Consider the following 22017-nt stretch of genomic DNA (forward strand, 5'->3'; position numbering starts at 1 on the left):
TTTTTCTTTTCGATTAAGAAATGATATATACGAATATCGACGGCGCCCGATGAAGAGAGCTCGGCGGTGTCAGAACAGGATTCCTCACAAAATGAGACCGTAACACGCATCATGGAACGGTTTGTGAACAACGATTATGCGGCATATGCGGCCTTCTCTCACGGCATCTTGGCGCACAAGCGTGCGCAGCTGCAGCACAGGCCTGCATGAACCTTCGAACAAGCAGATCAATGTCATGCTCAGGCACTTGATTAGCGCCTTTTGAATCCCGACTGCGGGTGGCGAAACACCCGTCGACATTTACCCGCCGTGATGGCTTCGGCGTTGCGCTAGAAAAGCCCGAGGTCGCGGGATCAAACCCTGGCCACGGGGGCCGCATTTCGAAGAGGTCGAAATGCATTTGGTGCACCTTTAAGGAACCCAGGTGGTCAAAATTAATCCGGCCTACAGCGTGCCTCATGATGATATTGTGGCTTTGGCACGTAAAACCACAGATATGAGAATTTTTTTAAAAAAGCTCGACCCGGTGCTTACTGCTATTTCAAAGCAAGCAACAAGTATGCCATTGTCTACCTGCTTGCAGCAGCTGCAATAATAATAACATTTTTTGATAGTCCAGCGCATAAGGTTGCTAAGTTTCCGTGGTTTGGATGCCTGGCGTTGACGTTAGCGTCATATACATGATGTTAGTGTCTTATACATGAAGGTAGTGCACTATATAGGTCGGTGTGGTTAGCATGTATCTATTACACGCATAAACGTGTGGACGCGGGACTTTTAAGCTTTTGTGTGTAACACCCTAAAGCGTGCCAGGTTATTTATTTATTTATTTATTTATTTATTTATTTATTTATTTATTTATTTATTTATTTATTTATTTATTTATTTATTTATTTATTTATTTATTTATTTACCCTCAAGCGCACAGAGCTTTACAGAGGGGAGTGGGGTACATAAATAGTAAACAAAATATAAAATGTAATAATATGTACAATTCTAACGACATCTACAATACACAGGACGAGACAATGTTAGGCTAATACAACAAAAGCAGGAATGAAGATACAATGCGAAGAACCACGTTAAGAAAAAAAAAAAGCACTTATGCGTTATCAAATAAGTGACTGTAAATGGTTACACAAAATTGATCATGATCCGAAATGGAAACAATATCTGAGGGAAGGTGGTTCCAGTCACTGGACGTGCGTGGGACGAAAGAATAAAAAAAAGTGTTAGTGCGGCAAGTAGTAACGTGTACCTTAGGGTGGTGATCTAAGCGTACTGAACGATAAGATGGGGTCGTAACGAACTGGGTTTTCAGAACTGGATGATGGTATATTTTATGGAAAAGTGTAAGACGACATGCTTTGCGACGTGAAACAAGTGACGGCAAGGAAAGGGTGTGTTTCATCGACGTGATACTGCTAGTACGATTGTAGTTGGATAATATAAAACGTGATGCGTTATTCTGCACCATTTCAAGTGAATAAGTTAAGTGCGATTAAAAGGGGTCCCAAATGGAGCATGCGTATTCAAGTTTCGAGCGCACTAGTGTTTTATACATTGTTAGTTTCACACTTACAGGAGCTCTACTAAAGTTACGTCGTAGGTACCCTAGCATACGGTTACCATTGTTAATAACGTAGTTAATGTGATGTTTCCAGCTTAGATCAGTTGTGATATGAATTCCCAAGTATTTATAAGAGCTAACAGATTCTAGAGTAGCGTTATTTAGAGTATGCGCGATTGGCATTATTTGCGTATACTTCTGGCAGTTCTATATATATTTAGCCTCTTCGCCGTCGTGGTCGTTTTCTTAACAGGATATATCAGGATATGCATGACAAATACATAGCATGAATGACATAATCATATATCGTCGAAGCGCGCAAGAGGAGCCCTGTTGCATACACCTTTGACACATGACGCGTTTCGCCGTGTATAGGCAACACGGTGTGTCGCTACATCCACTGCTATTCGCAATAACGTCCACAGTCATCGCGAGATGGGCTTCTATATATTTAGGGAGAGAAGCGAAAGGGTCCTGGAGGTTATCATTCTGCTCGTGTATACCCAACCAGCGTACTTGGTGTTCGGCGCCGGTATAACGTGGTAGTCTCCCGTATACATGACAGCTCGTGTCGCGCGCACCTGTATATATATGTAACCGACGCAGCGTCTAAACCGGCAAAGGCTGCGGTTCAAGCTTAGAGCTCTGGATCCATTGTCTCTTGGGACAATACTTGGATTATGGACACTTATAGTGGCCTTGAAAGAACAGCTTTCAGTGCAGAGAATATCTTTTATAAGTATACGGACGTATATAGCGGGGGCGATTTTATGCTTTGACTCGCCGGAATCGTCGATGTTACGTCTTCCTTTTTTTTTTTTTTTCGCTCTTGTATGTGCGCGTGCTAAAGTGTCCGTTTTGTTATCACTTTATTTCTTTAATTTATAACTTTTCTGTACTGCTTCTCCAGTTAGGCAACATTGAACCTATCAACTATCTACCTGTATCCGTTATACCCCAATAACACTCACTACATACTCACATTACATCGCCACCTCATTTTCCCTTGCCCTGCCATGGGCTACGAAGCTCCGGGTTTATTAACTCCGAGTCAGTTGATCACGCGGAGTTCGTTAACGCATACACGAATACGTACGTACGTATAACGTACGCGGGCGTTTCCGTGTTCTTCGCCCATTGCAAGGCTGCGGCCGAACCCACGTGCAGCGGAAGGCAAGCCGACCGAGCTGCCACCGCCGGGTTGACGCGCAGCATGGCGGTAGGCGCAGTCGCTCTGTCCGATTAATAGCTTCACCGTCGTTTGTAAAAACTCGAGGACTTTCCGGGGAAGCCCTCAGTTACGGGGTCTTGATGGTCGGCGCTCCATGACCACGAGCATATAACGGCCTCGGCAAGGTCCTTCGGCGCATAGCTTCTCCCTGCCGGTTTGCATCTATAGTGGGCGGGCTACGAATCACCATGCGGCCCGCTAATTATTGTGGCTCCGATGGAAGCAAATAGCCCGGGGGAAAAGCCTTGCCCACTACCCAGAAAGTGGCCCTTGGGAAGGCCAAGTGGAACAGTGTCACAGCGCGCCCCTGTGACTGCACTTGAATCCTCCATGCTGCGAACGCCGTCCTGTTGCTTGTGGTTGCATCGACACACACTTGTAGGTCGGTGATTTCGAAGGAGAACCCATCGTCGAACTTCCAGGGACCTCGCGCGCCCTCACGTCGAAAGACTATAGTTGAGGTGAGCGAGTTTGTAGTCGATATTTCTTTGCCCGGCTGTTCCTTCTGTTATTGCTTTGTCTTACTACAGATTTGATATTTCGTATACTGTAGTTGCTGTTTTCTGCCCCGAACGAAAATAAAATAAACAGGTACAAGCAAGTTTGCTATATTCCCGAACATTGTCGTTGTGAAGAAGCTAGAATGGCGGCTGGAATATTCGGACATGTCGCACAACCCAGCCGTGTTCCGTCAAACATATAACTGCTTTTATAACGAGACTATATAGCGGGTGGACGGCAAATGTGAGGCAGCCCTAGCACGGAGGCGTCGCGAGAAGTGTCATGTCACGCGGCTCACGTGTTTTGTATTACAGCGTTTTAATAGAATCTCCTATAATTAGCTGGTGCAACAAATGGATAATGACTTCAAATACCTTAAAGTGCAAAGTAATGTCGTTTACCCGGAAGCCGACAACTTCATCGTATCCGCACCATATTAATAATTACCCTGTTGCAATAGCTAATCAATATTGCCACATGCCGTCACATATGAGCCATCTGCTGTGGCACGTACTCGCTTGGGGATTGGAAGAAGAAGAGAACGTTCTTCTTTTTGGTCTGGTTCCAGTAAAGACGGGGACTTCTTGCTAGCTCTGTTGTTTCGCCCGTGACAATATAAGTATCTAGAAGTGCTACTCACATCGAATCTTTCTTGGTCAGAACACATCACGTCCATTTCAGCTAACGCTTCCGATCGTTGGGATGCCTGCGACGCAACTTAAAAAATGTCCCTTCAAATGTTCGCAAGCTAGCTTATGTAACTCTCGTTCGGTCCCAGCTGGAGTATGCGTCTCCCATTTGGTCCCCTCACCAGAAATACTTAATTGAACTGCTAGAACGGATTCAAAATAGGGCAAGCCGTTTCATCTTAAGCGATTACAGCTACCAGTCCAGTGTAACTCAAACAAAACTTAAACTTTCATTACAATCCCTGAATTAACATTCGCCTAGACATTGCCTGTTAACACTGTTTCACATGTTCATTCATTCCACTCGAGCACCGGAATGCTTGAAACGACCCTACTCCACGTCACACAGGCTTCATAATCATTTCAGCTGTGCCCGCATTTACGGTTCTACACAAGCATTCCAATACTCTGCCCTTCCTCGTGCCGTTAGGTTTTGGAATTGTCTCCCGGATAACATCGCATGCCTGTCGATCCAACCATGATTCATTCCGTGACGCCTTGACAGACTACATATCTAATAAAATGTGAAATTTTATGATTGTCGCGCCACGCATTCTTGTATTTACACTACGTTCTTGCACCTTAATGTAGCGATGGTACCGTTATGTCGCCGTGTTTACCGCTATCTCACTATGTCGCGTTAGTACTCCGGTTGAGGACCTGGTTGAGTTATGTCAATTGCTACTGCTGTCATATATTATATGCCCCAATTGAGGCCTGTAAAGTGTATTTTAAATAAATAAATAAATAAATAAATAAATAAATAAATAAATAAATAAATAAATAAATAAATAAATAAATAAATAAATAAATAAATAAATAAATAAATAATCGACGGCGTTCCCTGTGCTTCGGACGTGCTTCTACAAACTTGAATCCAGCGATCGTGGTTTAGCTTGGCGCCTATACACCGCAACGTTTCTTAACGAGAATAACTGATGCGTGCATTGACAGCAGCTCGCTGCGAGCTCAGGAAACGGGCTCGGAAAGGAGCGCCGCATGTGGGCCACAGCCGCGGAAACGACATCCGCGTGGATAAGCAGTTGCGTGCATATAGGGTAACATCCGCACGCGATGCTGCACAGGAGGTCTCGGCGCCGGCGGTTGCATGCGCTAGTTGCATGCATTGGTCACGGAGTATTAGAGCGCACCGCGCGTAGAAAAGGAGCACGTTGGGCACTGTTGCCTTTGCTACGCCTCGCGTGCCAGTTTCCCTTGCTGTGGATACATCGATCGGTGCGGCGAATGCTGGAAACATCGAGAAGTGAGCGATTGCCACCGCGAAGCGTCACTTCATTGCGGGGTTCATATACGACGAGTTCGGGAAATGAGAAAAATCAGGTCAATAGCACGGTGAGCAGCGCAGGAGGCGCGCAGGTTATGCCAGGAATGAGACGGCATCGCTGCCACATGCGCTGTTGTGGTTACGTGCACGTCACTGCGATACCATACACGGGACCGAGCTGCTCATCAAGGGTTCGATTCCCGGTGGAAATGCTCGGGCACCGCGTGCCTTCGGGTTACACGTAAACCGGAGTCACCGTATATCCCTCGTAATAGTTTCGGAACACTAAACCTCACTATATATATATTGTGAGCATTATTCATACGCTTCATATTCTCATCTGTACATTCTCATCATCACCGTTTTGGGGCCTGGTAGCGGGGCTCTCGCTCGGGAGAATAAATGAGAATCTGACTGCCTAAACCTTGTCTCACAAGTGGTGGAGTCTGCTGTCCGGTTCCTTCGCCCTCTCGCTGCCCGTCTCTCTCCAGCTTCACTTACGCTACATCCCTGGAGCTCCGCTCGGGTCGCCGCCTCTACCAACTACACTCGACCATGTCTCAAGACCAGCAGGCCACTACCGCGACATCCACCTTGCCTGCTCCGGCGGGAACCCCTGCTTGGACGGTCACCACCCCTCAGAAGGATCCACCGGTGTTTGCTGGACTTCCCGGTGAAGACGTTGAAGACTGGTTGGAGCTGTACGAGCGCGTGAGTGACTTTAACCACTGGAACGAATCTGACAAACTTAGGCACGTCGCCTTCTACCTCACCGGCGTCGCAAGAACTTGGTTTTATAACCACGAGCTCGATTTCGTCAACTGGAGCACGTTTAAGCACCACCTACGCCAGATTTTCGCGAACTCTTCTGTCCGCTCAGATATTGCCCAGAAGAAGCTTGCTGAGCGTATCCAGCGCTCGGGCGAGTCGTACACTTCGTACATAGAGGACGTGCTCACCCTCTGCCGCCGCGTGAACACCTCGATGCCAGAGAGTGACCGTGTACGCCACCTGCTCAAGGGTATTGGGACTCTGGCATTTAATGCTCTTGTCGTGCTGAACCCCACTACCATCGCTGACATCATCAGTACGTGTCAGCGCCTAGATGAGCTTAATATGCTTCGCTTACACCCTGACACTTCTGATTTCAAGGCGTTCAACGACAGCGAACTACGTGCCCTCATTCGCTCCATCATCCGTGAGGAACTGCACGCCCACGCATCGTCTACCCCTCCTGAGGTCCATATGTCTACTCCTGGTGCCGGCCTCCGCCATATCGTGAGGGAAGAGATAGCTGCCGTGACCTGTCCACAAGTCTCGAGCCCGCAACCCATCCCTACGCCCACTTACGCCCAGGTTGCCTCTATAGTGCCACCCTCCCGGCAGCCACCACAGCAGGCACCTACGCCAACTTATGCTCAGGTTGCCTCCCTGGTGCCACCCTTGCAGCAGCCACCACAGCAGCCGCCTGCAATGCACGGGTCCCTGAATCCCATCACTGCGCGACCACCACCTCATGAATCTTACAACGCATGGAGCCCACCTCGACCTGTTTGCTACTATTGCGGCATCCGTGGCCACATTTCAAGGTTTTGCCGACGCCGTCAGCAAGATGAAAGGCGTGGCTATGACGGGTTTGAGAGGGATGAGTTTTCTGGCCCGATCCCACAACGGCGGCGTTCTTACTACGATTATTATCCGCGACGTTCCCCATCTCCCCAGGAATTCAACGCTGCCGGTTCATTGCGTTTCTCGCGCCGTCGCTCTCCATCACCGATGCGGCGCTCGGTGATGGTTTAGGCAGTCAGATTCTCATTTATTCTCCCGAGCGAGAGCCCCGCTACCAGGCCCCAAAACGGTGATGATGAGAATGTACAGATGAGAATATGAAGCGTATGAATAATGCTCACAATATATATATATATATATATATATATATATATATATATATATATTAGATCGTGCCGTATCTGATAACCTGATCACAGCACGCAGATAGGACGCACGACCTACGGTCTAATGATCCCGTATGCAGTGCAAATTGATCGCCCGCTGTTTATATCGCCTATATAATGTTCGGCCACAGTGCGCACTTCGCCCAACTGATGGCTCATCGCTCAAATGAAATTGCAAGTAATGACGCCATTTATCTCATATGACAGACTGGCTGCGATTTATACACCTGCTGTTTTATAAGTCCTTGGTATAAGGGTATGCCAGCAAACGGATAACTAGAAACAATCGTGAGGCAAGACACAGATAAAGGGACGGAAAGGGTGCTGGACTAACAGTTGACTTTATTTCTGAGAAATGGCGTCCAAACGGAGCATGCGTGACAGCACATGCAAGTCACTTGAAGGTAAACTATCTAACTACACGCGACAATTTTTATCGAGAAGCCGGAGCTCATTGCTTGTCAAGAACACAGATGGCGCGCTCAACCAATTGTCCGGATCTCTTCAGTAACGTTTCAGTAATTGGGAAAGCTAAGACGCAAAAGGAAAAAAAGATATTATAGAAGCTTTTCACATCTACAAACGTGGTCCGGACAAGTGTATGAGCGCGCCATCTGTGTTCTTGACAAGCAATGAGCTCCGGTTTCTCGATAACGATTCTCGCGTGTAGTTAGATAGTTTACGCAAGGTGGATCGACCTTAGTTTACCTTCAAGTGGCTTGCAGTGCTGTCACGCATGCTCCGTTTGGTCTTTGTGGACGCCATTTCTCAGAAATAAAGTCAGCTGTTAGTCCAAAACGCTTGATCAGTGCATCTCTAGAGAGAACGGGAAAGTTCCACGCCGGGCTCGTTCGAGCTCCGCACACATTTAGAGGCAACCAAACGGTATGCGACGAGACAAGCACCAAGTGGAACAGTCCATTTGGAACGAGAGAGGCAAGCGTACAGATGCTCGGAAAATAAGAATAATCGCATCCGACGGGAAATGAAGGTTGCTCTGCGTCTAGATTACTGATATTAGCGGTGCCCTTGTAGCCACGACGCTGCAGCCTCGCATCGGTCTGAATGCTCTGTACGTATACGCACGCGTGTATAGAGAAGCCGTAGGCAAAAAGAATGGGGGTTTCCTGCGCTGCAAAGACGCACACACAAACAAGCATGGACGCTTTTCGAGTGCCCTTTCCCGAGGCTTGCTCGACGCGACGAGGCCTTTCTGTTCCTTGGAAATGTTTTTCCAGTGGCCGTCGCGAACGCGAAACGTCAAGGCGTGACGCACCGGTTTCGCTCGTTTTGCGTGGCTTGCTTGCTTTCTCTTTTTTCCCGTTGCATTTTAACCTGTTCTGGCAGCGGCAGAAAGAGAAAAAGCACAGCACGCCGTGCGATGCGAGCAAGCTCAAGAGCGCGCGCCGCGAGCGACTGGGGGAGACCCTGGAAGTGCTCGAGCGACCGAGAGAGAGAGCGAGAGCCAAAACAAACGAGCAACGGCCTCCACCCGATGACGCAAAGTCACGTGACCACGACAACAACCACGACGACGACGCCCGCAGAGAGAGTGCGCGTATAAAAGCTGCGGTGGGAAAGGAGAGCGCCAGGTTGTCCGTGCTCTCGCAAGCGCCAGTGCCGATACTCTGCAGAACTCGCGCTCGGTTTGATCCAGTTTCGAGCGGACGGGCGTGTGCGTGTGTGTTGCGTACGCGCGTGCTCCTTCGTCAGCTGCTGCGCGCGCCGGGTGTTGGTCGGCGGCGGAGTGCGCTTTTTCGGCCGTCGGAGGCAGGTTGGTGTAGCGGGGCTACACGTGAACACATCGTGCGGCGCGGCCAGCGACGAACACCGACGCCGTCTTTCGTTCGCACGGAGAGATCGTGGTGTGTGGCTCGTCGCGATCGAGCTAGGACGCATGCGTTCTTCTTGGGCGTCCGAGCGCCGCCCGCAGTCGTCGCCGAAGCACCCCGCCACGGAAGGAGCCTCCCGCCCGCCGCATCGGCAGCCGAGGTTAGTGACTTTCGGCGCTCACCCTCCCTTTCACTGACGCATTGCTGCGGCTCCGCGTCGAAACCCCGCTCTCGAAACCGGGGTCGAAGCGTTAGTCCTAGCGTCGGAGACCATTTTGGGGTGGCCCCTGGCCTGGACCACAGCGAGCCGCAGCAGCTGGTGTCCGCGTCGCGCCCCGCCTCTCGGTGTGTGACAGAGACGCGATTCAGAGGCACGTCGTCGTCCTTCCTGCGATCGCCCAGGCTGGTTTCGATTCGCGGCGATCGTCAGCCGATTTCTTGGAACGGCTCGACAAATGCAACCTCGTGCACCGTTGCAAAAATGCTGTCTGAGCGACGCCGAAGGACGCCTGCTGCCAAACGCGTTCGCGTCGTATGACTCCAGTCACGGAGTGACGCGTGAGTCATCGCACTCGAGAACTGTTGTCTCGCCCTGTGACGTGAAGCACCCGCAGATGTTTGTGTTGCTAACGTAAATAGCGCGCCTCTCTTCTGCGGCAGCGAAGGTCTCCACGCTTCCCGTCTGACGGGTTCCGCGATGCATCCCCGGGGCTTCCGTTTCGTGGCCGACTGAGCGGCTTTGAAAGCCGCACTTGCAAGTCGCACGCGATTCTGACATAAGCAACTGCGGTGCACAAATGATGCGCGATGTGGCTGACCGCCGAGTGACCACCTCTGGGTTCAGCGCTTGTTTGTATTCGCATTAAGGTCGGCTACTTCATTGGGAGCTTGCAGCTGTATTCACGCCTGGCAATTGCTGGTGCACCTTTGTAACGCTGTGAGGCCAGCTACTTCGTAGTGCGCATTTTGACGCATCCGGAGGCACACAATGCCGCCAGACGAGCTTCCAGCGGTTGTGCGCGCCTGAAATTGGCGTGCGTGGGCTGCTCGAGTGCAGCGGGTGCATGAGACGTTTCTGACGTAACGCGGCGCGATTAAACGCGGATGCACCGTATCCCCTCCATGGTCTCGGCAATTGCATATGGATTTCTTATGCACTATTCATCTCGTTTCACGCAACGAATGCTGCATCATTGTTTGATTGTGAACTGCGTGCAAAGGTGTTTCGCTTGCTTGCGTTTTCGCTGCGTGAGTGCACGGTCTCCCTCGTAAACTTGTGCCAATATAGTAAAAATATGACAGTGCCACGTAACTCGACAGAAACAAGGTAATGCTGTTTGCTGTCGCTTGGAGCAAGTCAGACTTTTTTTTTTTGTATTTGGCCTAACCACATAATTAACTTCTGAAATATTTTAATCAACAAAATTGTCAATAAACATTGAAGGCCATCACTAAAAATTCCCGATCCATCTTTTGCTCAATAAGTGCTACACAAGTTTTTTCCAAGCGTCAACGAAAGCCGCGAAAGGGCACGCATTTTAACTGCCGCGCGCTTTTTTCATGCTAAAACAACATTTATGTAGCACGTATTGAGCAACAGAAATATGTATCGGGAATCTTTCATCGTGGCCTACAATGTTTATTGACAATGTTGGTGATTAAAATATTTGACTAATCACTAATTGTGTAATTAGGCGAAATACCAAAAAAAAAATTGTCTTATACTTGCTCCAAGCGACGGCAAACAGCATTGCCTTGTTTGAGTACAGCGACGCGGCACTCGCATACTTTTGAAATATTGGCACAAGTGGGAGACCGTGTATAAAGGTCGGCGAAAAATGTTTCCAGACGCTCTCAGTATATGAATGCATGCAGCGTCACCAACAGCTTGAGCTCACTGGCGTGCGCGTCGTAGTTAGATCGCCAACACGCTGTCATTACGTACATGGGTCTGGTTTTATAATGACGTTACGTTAGCGTGTCTCATTAGGTGAGCAGAGAATGCGAATCTTTTTTTGTCTTCGGGCAGCATGCGCCACCTCTGTTCTCGCGTCTGGCAGCCGAGATTTTCCCTCAAGTTTCGACGACGTTCGTGATTCCTTTCCCAAACCCGACGTCGAGGGTGTTTGAGTGAAACGTTCTCCCGAGCCGATTCTGCTCTTGAGAGCGCGGCACGACCAGACCTCGCGGCAACGCCGGGTCTTAATTGAGCGAGGCCTTGGACGGGGCCCGCCCTGGCCTTGCGCGACCTAGCTGCTCCCCCGGAGGCCGTCGCCGACCGATCCTTCCTTCAAACTGCGCCCAGTGCTTCGCGCAAACGTTTGTCGCCTTGGTGTGGAAAAGAGAAAGTCTGTCCGCTGGTCGAGGCTGCTGCTGTCGTCTGTCAGTATGAGCAGGCTCAATGTCAACTCAAGTTTATTGATAATTTAATACAAAAGCAGTTACACTCAAGAAGTGGTCTCAAAGTAAAAAAAAAAAAACTGCAGGCAGGACTCTTTATGGCGAATTCAAAACCAGATCAAAGTAAGGCAAACCTGAAAATATATACAATAGAGGTGAAAGTTCGAAAATTATTGAGCAGATAAAAGACTAAATAGGTACACTGATGAGATATAAAAATCGTTAAAAAATTAATGAAAACAAGTTACAGCACAAAAAAAAGGAAGAAAGGATAAGTACAAAAAAAAATACTATGTGTGGAACTAGCACAGACCTTTTAAAACGAATAACATGATACAACGTGCGGTCACAACTGTATCCATGCCCAAACGTGCCGCACCACGATACAGGGTCATCTTTTTGCCGCGGAACGTCATCACTCAGTTCTCCGAAATTTCGACAGAGATATGCGCAAAGGTGTTTGTCCTTTATCACTGCGCTTGCTGGAGAAATCCGCGCGTTATCGGAAGGAGATAGCTGAGCGCGTGCGGTTTATACGCAAGTCTCTCCATCGGCGATGATCGCGATTATCGGCAGAGCGACAAAAGCTGCTCGTTGTCTCGTACACGCCCCATGACGCACAAGTGTTCTTGCGTAGAAATTGCACAGCTGGCAGACAGAAATGAGAGAGAGAGAGAGAAACATTTATTTAGACCATCGAGACAGAAATGAGCGTCGGCATGCTTGCTCAAAGCCAGGATTCCATCACTTTCGGTAAATCTTCCACTTTTTGCGAGGCTTGTCTTTCAGCGCGGCGTCTAATTGGAATGGTCTTGTGCTTCTTCAGTGCGCGTTCACACTGGATATTCCGAAATCATGCCCGAGAATGGGCAAGTGAAACGAGCTTTATAGGCGACACTCGACTTAGCCATTAATGCCGCAGAGCTTTGTCGTTGTAAGACGTAATCGCCTGTTTACCAGACATATGCACGGAACGTGTGATAAACAAACTGCTAGCGTCGCGTTTAGAGGAAGGCTTTGAATGTAGAAGACGGCGGTGCCTCCTTATCTGCGCCCCGTTAATTGCGATCGCGCCGGTTCCTTTTGCGATATCGCTGACGACAAGGTGTGTAGGCGAAATCCTCGTTTGAATCGTTTTCCCGCATGTTCCGAAATGTGATGTGTATAGTACGCGTGCGAGCTCTGGCGTTCTCTATAAATATAAGGACGGGGCCGGGAATGACACAGTCCCGTGAGTGGTTTCGCCGCAGTTCTTTCTTTTCCTAATATTCAAGGTTTTCCGTGGCTGAAATCTTTGATCTCTTTATTACATTATCTTATGTTTCGTGTATTTCTATTACTTTCTCAATTATAGCACTCAGTGTCATTTTCAAGTAGCGCCGCCAATCGAAATCCCCATGCGCACACGTGGGTTTGGCGTCGATTGGAATTCTCAGCGCAGTTAGCAGTCGCGAGCCTTTAATCGATCGTTTTGTCGACGAATCGGCTGTTAAATTTACGTACGTAGCATCGAAGAAAAAGAAAGAAAAAAGCACGAGCAACAACTTTATATTTTGAATCGGACAAATATTCGCTCTGTTATCTTTACACCTTGGGAAACGCACGGCATTATCAAAGCATCTGCTTTATTTTGTGTGTTGGCTTCCTTTTTAGCGCTCCGAGTTTTCATCATTTTACGTTGTGTCCGGCGAAAGATAACGATGGCCGTTATACACTCGATATACTATTCAAACTACTTGAATGCGGGATCTGATTTATCTGCACGGTTGTCTCATTGCGCCGACGTGACTTCAGTAAACTAGCCGGTAACACACACACACACACACACACACACACACACACACACACACACACACACACACACACACACACACACACACACACACACACACACACACACACACACACACGACGTTAGAACAATGACGTATGCGACTAATCGAATGTATATTAATAAATTCAAGATAACTTCGAGAAAGGAAGGAAGATTTTTTTTTTTTAGGCTGTATTCTTTCGTCAAATAGGTGCTGTGGGATATTCTCCAAAGAATATACATAACCTGTCAATGTCATTCGCCATTAAGGTAAGAAAAATCTGCGAATCTCTTGAGTGAAGGTTGAAACAATGCGCGGTTAAAACAGCGTAAACGGAGGTGAAACGATGCTCGATACTCACGACGAAGCGCGAACCATGTTGGAGCTCTATCATAGCTCCAGCCTTCTGCCAAAATGTAGCCCTCTCCTCACCCACGGCTGACGCCCGAAGACAGGTCCATGGAAAAGGATTGCGTATCCGATTCCCTTCGAGGCGCCGCTTCTCCGCGGTGCGAACGGTTGTCATTGGAGCAAACGGCGGCACCCGAAGGGATCGATTCCAGTCGGCCGTGGCTCGTGCTTTAATCGGCGGTGTGACCCACGAACTATAGCGAAACCACGCTCTAGACTTGTCCCCCTCCGGGCGCACCGTGTCGAGGGACGCCGCGACAAACAGAAAATACGCATATATAAAATATGTGCCGTGTATAATACGAATAAAAGAAACTGGTCCCCCCATGACTGCATCCCCTAGTGCGCATAATGGCGCTGCCACACCGAGAGTGAATGGGTGGCCTCTCCCGATTCACGGCTGGCTGTTGCTTCAAGTACGCGCGCCTCCGATGGAAATACGAGATGGTGTATACGTACACCGCCGAGGCTTTCGCGTCCTTCGAGCCCCGCTTTGTGCAGCCACTGTACGCGCCAATGACAGGCTCTGTTGTTTCTTTATTGTCATCGCTGCGCAGCGGTGCAAACCGACTGTGTTGTGCGTCTGTACTACGCGCTTGCACGACTTGTGCGAGCTCTCTCACGATTTCGCCCCCGAGGTCGCCGAGTGTTGAACATTTCATTTCCGGTTCCTTGGGAGCGACCGTGGCGGAATACTGCAGCCGATGTTGCCGCTGCGGCCTCGCCTTGCGGCGTAGACTTTCATAAAATTTAAATATCCCTGTAGTGCCGGGAAATGGATACATGCAACGCCGGAAATGAAAAAAAGTCTCATATATACGGGGACCGTGAGACGTGGTGCGGGGCACAACTAGGGACGCGTACGTGATTGTCTGCAGAGTATAATTAGCGAACCTATATAGTGCGCTTTTTTTTTTCCCCGCACTCAACGACAAGCGAGCCTCGCGTGCTTGCACGCAGAGATCGTGCTTTTGTGACGATAACGAAAAGACGTCTTTAATGAAGGCGAGGTCTGCGTTTTCGAAGGAGCGTGCACCGTCGTGGCCACTGTTGCCTTTCTTTTTTTTTTTTTTTTTTTTTTTTGTTTCAGACTTTTCAAGAAAGCTCGAGTCATCAAACCGGAGAAGCATCCGCTATACTAAAGAAGACCGCGCACGTCAAAAGTATACTGCGAGCTGTTGAATATTTGACAGTCGTCTGGTTAACTTAGCGCACTGTCCCTGCACCCTTAAAAAAGTGTAACTGCAGTTGACAACGGTAAATTTAGTAAGATTACTAAGTAACCTTGCTAATGGGTCTGAGCTGCAAATTCCAAACGCACTTAGCACCACCGGATACAGGATTTCTAGCGTCATAACACATATATCGTACCAGCTCCCGCATATCCCAGAGTGCATGGGCCCGATATGTGTTATGGCTATAGAAGATTTGTATCCGGTGGTGCTAACTGCGTTTGGAATTGGTAGCCGATACCCATTAGTAATGAACAGTGGCTATACCTCGCTTAGTCAATAATGTTACAAAATCTACTGTAATCAACTGCAGTTTATAGTAAATAGTGCGACAGACTAAGTAGTTACTACTACTATATTTTCTACTAACTGCGCCGTGCGCCTTCGGACCACGACGAAGGGTAACAGACGCATACTTAATGAACGAAACGTCCGAGTCGTGAAGAAACCGCGGTATAATTTGAGGTATACGCTTTGTTTAGCCACGGCCGCTGGACCTTTCTTTTTATCTAGCGGCCGTGGTTTAGCAATGCAAATTTTTAGATCCGAGGGTTGCGTAGAAACCACGTGCAGCACCATCAAGGCGATGTGAATACAGCGAGTTTGTTGGGTGGCGAAAACCAGACAACACTCGCGCAACAGTCACCTGGCGAACTCGCCCGTACTTGAGCTGTTAACGCGATAGCCGCTCAATAGCGTCGCGCGCAGCTGCGTTTCATCGTAAACAAGCTCCTGAAACGAGAACCGACTCGTGCATGCCATTCGTCGCTTCCGCGACATCGCGTCGCGGCTCGCTTTATCCGAAAAGTTTTTTTTTTTTTTTTTTTTCTCAATTAGCTGTCGCATAAGAAGTCTGAGAAGGCATGTACTGTATGCGTATACGCCACCGGACGAAAAGTGACGATGTGCATATAATAGCCGTCTGGCTAATTTAGCGAAGCAACGCGTCCTCTCTCTCTCCTGTCGTCACGCCAACGGTAGATTTCTCTAAAGCACAAACCGGACGAAACAATAAGCGACGAAGGTGCGTATTAACGGCGGCTTCCCGAAGGAGAACCGCACTCGGAGCGCACGAATCGGCGTCGCCGGGCTTGTTCACATCGGGAACTTTCCAGACCCGCGTAGGCGTTCAAATGTATTCGCTCGTGTCGAAACAACCACGCTGTTTCCTTTCTACGCCGCCGGTCGGTTACGTCGTCATCGCGAGCCGATTTTCCTGCATGGCCAGAGGGCCGAGTTGGCATGTCGACATCCTTGCACGTGTGGTGGTCGTCCGGCTGCATAAAGTGCATTGTGTCGATGGCTGGTCGTCTTCGTTCGCAGCTCGAGGGTGCGACCGAAAATGCAAAGCTCGACAGAGACATGGGCTCAATCAAGGTAATCGACCTTGGGCTCAATTCTGATCGTCTATGAACACGAGCTCGGGAATAGTAAAACATGGTGCGAAGCGAGCCGGGAGCAAAGCAGATGTGTGGACCTTCGCTAAAACTGCAAACCTAAACAACCGATATCTTCGATGACGGGCGCGCTTTTGTTTTTCGTAATCTTGCGACCGACACGACACGACTGTGTGTCACGGCGCGCATCTGCGAAAGTGTAGTGAGGGAGCGCGGAGTGTCCGGACTGGTAGAGTCCAGTTTGTTCTTCTTTACATTAAGCACCACAACTATTTACAGCTGTGCCTATTCGTCATCTACGATTCTCTGGAGCCGCGCGACGCTATTATAGGTGGCGTTTCCGGCTCCCGCAATCGCTTCCGCCGCATGCAACCACCAAAAGCATAGCCTTTAAGATCAGCATTTTTTAATCTAGACAGCGCCACCGCTGGAGCGTGGATGTTTAAAGTGTAAATGGACAAGCTGGAGCCATCAAAAAGAAAGTGAGCGAAACAAGGACCTCAAATTGGATGCAAGGAATGGAAACAAAAAAAGACCACGGAGAAGAAAAACGGAAACGCAAAAGAAACAAGGATTGGCACTCGTCCTTTTGCTTCTTTCGCGCTTCCTTTACGAACCGACTCGCCCAAGAAAATGTTTCACCACACCATGGAGAATGGCAAGAAATACATTAGAAGGGGAAATATATCTGTACGCGATTACACGCCGGAAACTGCCTTGCTATTTGGGCTCGAGCAGGTTGCCTAAGGGTAAAAACATACTGGAGCAAATAATATTCACATCAAGATGATTCATGTCTGCTGCAGCAAAAATCCGCCGACCACTCGGCACATTCTAATGGAATGCGAAGGGATTGACCAAGCGAGACCCCTAGATAACGTACATACACCTTCCAGGAGCGATTTAAAGTGGACGGAAGCATGAAATGGTCAGCAGTCGAGATAATCGAGAGACGTTTAGAGTATTGGTGGAAAGAACACATGGGAGAACCAAGGTAGATGTCGTTTTTAAGAAGATTAAGGAGGTGCATACAAAAATGCTAGAAGCATGTATAGCACACCTGATTGACTCGAGCAGGCTATAGGCGACTATTTGTCACCGTTCAAAGAGGATGCCAGTAAATCACCACCGGATTTGGACACCGCCTATTGGCCCGTTCAAAAGCGCCTTGGCCGCCACGCACCGCCGTTGCATGAGGGTCGGTGCAGTGCGACACTTTTCAAGGTGTTTCGCGTTGCTCTTTGGCACACGTGCTCAGCCGCCGGTCCATTTATGCCATGCATTATTACAGCATATAGCACTGAATGAGCGTAACCTAGCCGCCTGCGGCTCTACATGATAGAAAGAGGAACAGGCGGCGGGGTTTCTAGCTGACTGCGCGCTCTGTAAACTCAACGCCAGCGTTCTTGATCCGCGCTCGTCTCATTTCATCGCGCGCAGCGGTTGCGAGGTGAAAAAAAGCATCGTGCACGTGAGCTTCGCAGAAGCGCCGCAACGCGCGCTGTTCACGTGCTGTTCACGTGCGCCGGCAGCTGGTCGGTCGAACAGACGACGCGGAAAGTATACAGCTTCGAGCGACGGACAGCTGGGTTGGAATATTGACACTTTATGCATTTCCAGCGGTTTAATGAAGCAGCAAGAAGACGAAAGAACAGGTAGGAATTACACTGCAGTCATAAAGGTTATTCTCTCGATTTTTCCTGTTTCTTTCAAGCGCTGAAAATGCATGAAATGTGCTCTCTCTCTTTCGCGCTAGTCAGCTGTCATAGAAAGCCCATTACACTCTGCACGCATAGTTTCGTGTGCAAACAAGGTGTTTACCGAACTAATTTGCCGACTCTGCGGAAGGAAAAATGTGCACAGGGAATCAGTTTCACGGGGCTTGCCTTCCGTGGCCATCCGCTACACTGCACTTTCGCGCAAACAATTTTCCTGTAATGACTGGGATACCAAACTTCATATAGTGCAAGTCTGAAGCGTGTGTCTTTTAATTACCCGCATAACTTGGCGCCCACATGTACGTCAATTGACTTAATGCATTGTTACGTCATATCGCCTCGGAATGTGACGGTTGTGAGTGGCCACGTGGTTGGTGACCGGGACACTGCGCGTGAGTTGAACAAGATTCCGCTGTGAATGCGCTTACGTGCACAGTGCGCCTATTAAAATCCTTGTAACCGTGTTGGAGTGTATTTGTTTCGTACGCGTTACTGTGCAGTATATGGAAATGTAATATGTCGGCTGAGCTCGTGGAAACTAACGAAAATGATTTGATTGTCGGCACGTTGCGCGCTAATCAGAATATATTAATTGTTCTCTCTCTCTCGGTCACTTTCAAGCTAACAAGTTGTTCATCGGCGCCTGCCCCGTTTATGTGTCTGTCTGTGTAGTCATTTGCTCTTGCGCTAAAGTCGAGTGATTCTTTAACATATGCCCGAACTAGTCCAGCAGTTTTCTCTTTCTTACTAGCGTATCCTTCGAAGAACATTTCGATCGGGCATTTGTTTTTGTTTTGTTTTTTTCGCTTAAACATACGCACGACAACAGACATCAACGTAACGGCGCTTTACGTTTGAGCAGTTACATGCCGCGGACGGTGGTGACGCAGTCAGCCTTCACTCGAACGTCACAAGTTGCGTTCGCGGTCGGACCTCTTCCCTTCGATCGAGACCAACGTCGTCGCTATATGTAATCTCAGGTCTTGCCTTCGCTGCTTCTGAACTTCGGTCACGTGTCCTCTCCGCAGTCCGAGCAGCACTGTTCTCGAAAAAATCCACAAAAGGAATCGTTCTCCATGTGCAGCCAAGTCATATATAGCGCCGGTGTTTCACACTCCGTGTCGCAGCGATGACGAACATACAGCGAGCGCCCCCGTTCGACGGCACATATTCTGTTACCGCACTAAGCAAGGAAAGCGAATTTTGAGTGGATTACGAGACAAGAGGCGCTGGGTTGCGCTGCGCTGTTAATTGTGAATGAGTATAGCCCAATTCACCGTTTTATCATTTATTTTGCAAGCGAAGGACGTCGTCGCCAGGAATCCAGCTAGAAACGGACATTTGGCTATCTGCGATCCATGCTTTTGCCGAAGAACAGGCGATAACATTCCGCAGCCTTGCTGCAGCGGTATCCAATGAAATGAGTTTATTTTCCACCCACATGGAAGGACAGTAATTCAAAGCTTCCCCTATGCAACCTTGACGAGCCCGGGCAGCCTTTTTCAAATACTTTCTCATTTCAAGTACTCAAATGCTAATAAAGGGAAAGCCCAGTTCCGCTCTCAGTTACGACCGAGATGTGACGTTAAGGCCGTATAGGTCGCACGTCATCGTTTATGTATAGAGAAATCGTACCCAACGGGGAGGCGTCGCTGTGCCAGCCTCGGATAATGTTGCAGTCATAACGACCACTCCCTCCAAGAGTGGCTGTTGACTATACGTACTCTTCCGGCCTTGAAACGACAGCGCGACCGCGAGCCCAATAGTGCAGTCGTTGCTCCATCCACCGGTGACGCGAGTGAGGCTTGCCGATACGGAGTGCGCAGCCGCGTGGCTGTCTCGGCGTGGGCGCTGGTGGCGAACAGCAGTGCGTGGCATCGATCGCGACACTCGCCTTTGCCGGACAGCACGCGTCATCGATCCGCGGCCGCTCTCGATCCCGCTACATTACTGGGGGCGGCAAAAGGAGGCGTACACACACGCATACTTGCCGCGCGCAAGCGGCCCCGCTGTCTGTACACTATAAACCAAGCGTGAAAGAAGCCCACGAATACACGCAAAGTGCCTCGAGCGACTAGTCGCGCGGCAATTCTGCGTGTATTCGCGGGCTCCTTTCACACTCGGAAAAACATTTATGTAGCACGTACTGAGCAACAGAAAGCTGTATCGGGAGTTTTTCATGTTGCTCTACAACTTTCTCATTGACACTTTGATAATTAGGATAGTACTTTTCAAGTTAGATAATTAATTACAATTACATAATTAAAACTCAGTAACGAAAAAATTACCGGCGGCTACTCCACTGTAGTGGAAACAATATGCACTAGGTTTGCTTCGCGTAACGCCGCTCCTCTTTTTAAAACGTGCTGCGTGATAGCTGGGACACCCTGTATTGACCCTTTTCGCGGAGCAGTTTGCTCTATGGGAACGAGATGGCGCTTTCGGCGGCGCGCCATACGTTGCCTCAGCGAATACGCACGAATACGAAACCACTACTGCTTCTGCCCTGCTACTATGCGATCAGCTGTCGGAAATGCAAATGGGTGTTAACTCATGCACTGTGCCCAATTCATGCTGCAAATGTTTAACGATAAAGGGAAGACACGTATGGTAGTTAGCTGCAAAAATAGTGATTCGCATATTAAGGAATGGAGTCAACCTGTGTCGCCGCTGACATAAGGACTGCCTGTGTTGTCGGCCCTTCGCGATGCACGGCTTTTCTTGCGCATAAAAAAAGGATAATTCATCCGCCAGCGCTGTATAGCTAACCTCCAAAGAAATAACTTCAACTCCGCAACGTCGGCACTTAAGAGTGAGTACCGCTCGTTACAAAAGGAAGTAACGCCACTAACTGGCATAGTAAGTTTTTCGCACGTTACTTACACATCTACCCCTACTCGCACGCAAACTTGCACGCACCCTGTCGCTAACGTATCAATAATAAGTGAATGTGAGCACACTTGAATCAATGTGCTGAAGCGTGAGTGACGGCGACTACACCAAGACACGAATGTTGGAAGCTGAACGTTTCGTGACGGTCCACAGAGTAAGCGACGGACTAGCGATAATATGTCTTTGCTACAAGCTACCACAAAGTACAGGACATTTACATTCCAAGTTTTGTGCGCCGCAAGAACAAATCTATCGCAGCAGAGCACACTCGCGAGCGCGATTAGGCTGAAAATAAACAATCAGATAGTAGCCTCACCGAGGAACTTAGTATTACTGAGTCAGAAACATGACAAACTGCTGCTTCAAAATGTTTGCCAAATAAAGAGCGAGGACAGTGATCCTGATTTAATTCATAAGCGGGAAGTTTGGACACCTTGGAATACATTTCTAGCCTCGCTTTTAGTGCAAGCACAGTATACGCTGCTCGCACCGTTTGGACAAGGCATAATGAGCTATGAAAGCACTTACATGTCCTCTAAAGCTGTGGCCAAAGCTTCGTGTCGTCCACACAGTCACCGTCTACGATATGTGTCGAAACGGAAGTTTGCTGCGCCGCACCGGCGTCACGCGCTTGCATTGTAAACACGGAGGCAACGGCGGCAGCTGAGGCACGCAACGGACGCGTCACCACATAATCAAACATGGCAGCGCCCACGGGAGCGCCGGGAAAAGGGTCAATAGCACATGACGGTACCTTTCGATTGAATGAACTTTAGTCCATTCAAGTGGGCGGACGCGCTACTGCGAAATATGTTATACACTGTCTCTTTACTGGGCGGACTTGTGCCCTGAAAAGCAAGTGGCACTGAAAGCACAACGATGCGGCGTGCACATTTGGCGACTGTCGAGCATCTGTTCTGCGGGTCCAGCGCATGGGCTTTTATACATGACTCATCGAAGGTTTCCGCGTAATCGCCGGTGCTCGCATACCTTCCAGAAAGTACAACACTGCTATAGCGTCGCGCATGCATGACTATACACGAGGTTCGGCGAGAGATAGAATCAACGATTCGAGTAAGTTCCAAATCAT

At 48.9% G+C, this 22017-nt stretch overlaps 1 protein-coding gene across 3 annotated transcripts in view; it reads left to right on the top strand.

The window, feature by feature from the left end:
- The first annotated feature begins 8823 nt into the window (after window positions 1-8823).
- LOC119466215 (probable E3 ubiquitin-protein ligase RNF144A-A) overlaps window positions 8824-22017 on the top strand; it is a 39998-nt gene continuing 26804 nt past the window's right edge. Inside the window, exon 1 of one of the 3 annotated variants that reach the window (XM_037726696.2) lies at window positions 8824-9223. Coding sequence is in view for 2 of the 3 variants with exons in the window: in XM_049657271.1 (XP_049513228.1) it covers window positions 12171-12216 (46 nt within the window). In the remaining variant the exon portion in view is untranslated. Of the gene's footprint in view, window positions 9224-12155; window positions 12217-17811; window positions 17973-22017 lie in introns of those variants that run through there. The other 2 variants (XM_049657271.1, XM_037726695.2) reach the window with 2 other exon arrangements.

Source organism: Dermacentor silvarum, chromosome 10 (assembly GCF_013339745.2).
Source record: "Dermacentor silvarum isolate Dsil-2018 chromosome 10, BIME_Dsil_1.4, whole genome shotgun sequence".
Lineage (NCBI taxonomy): Eukaryota > Metazoa > Arthropoda > Arachnida > Ixodida > Ixodidae > Dermacentor > Dermacentor silvarum.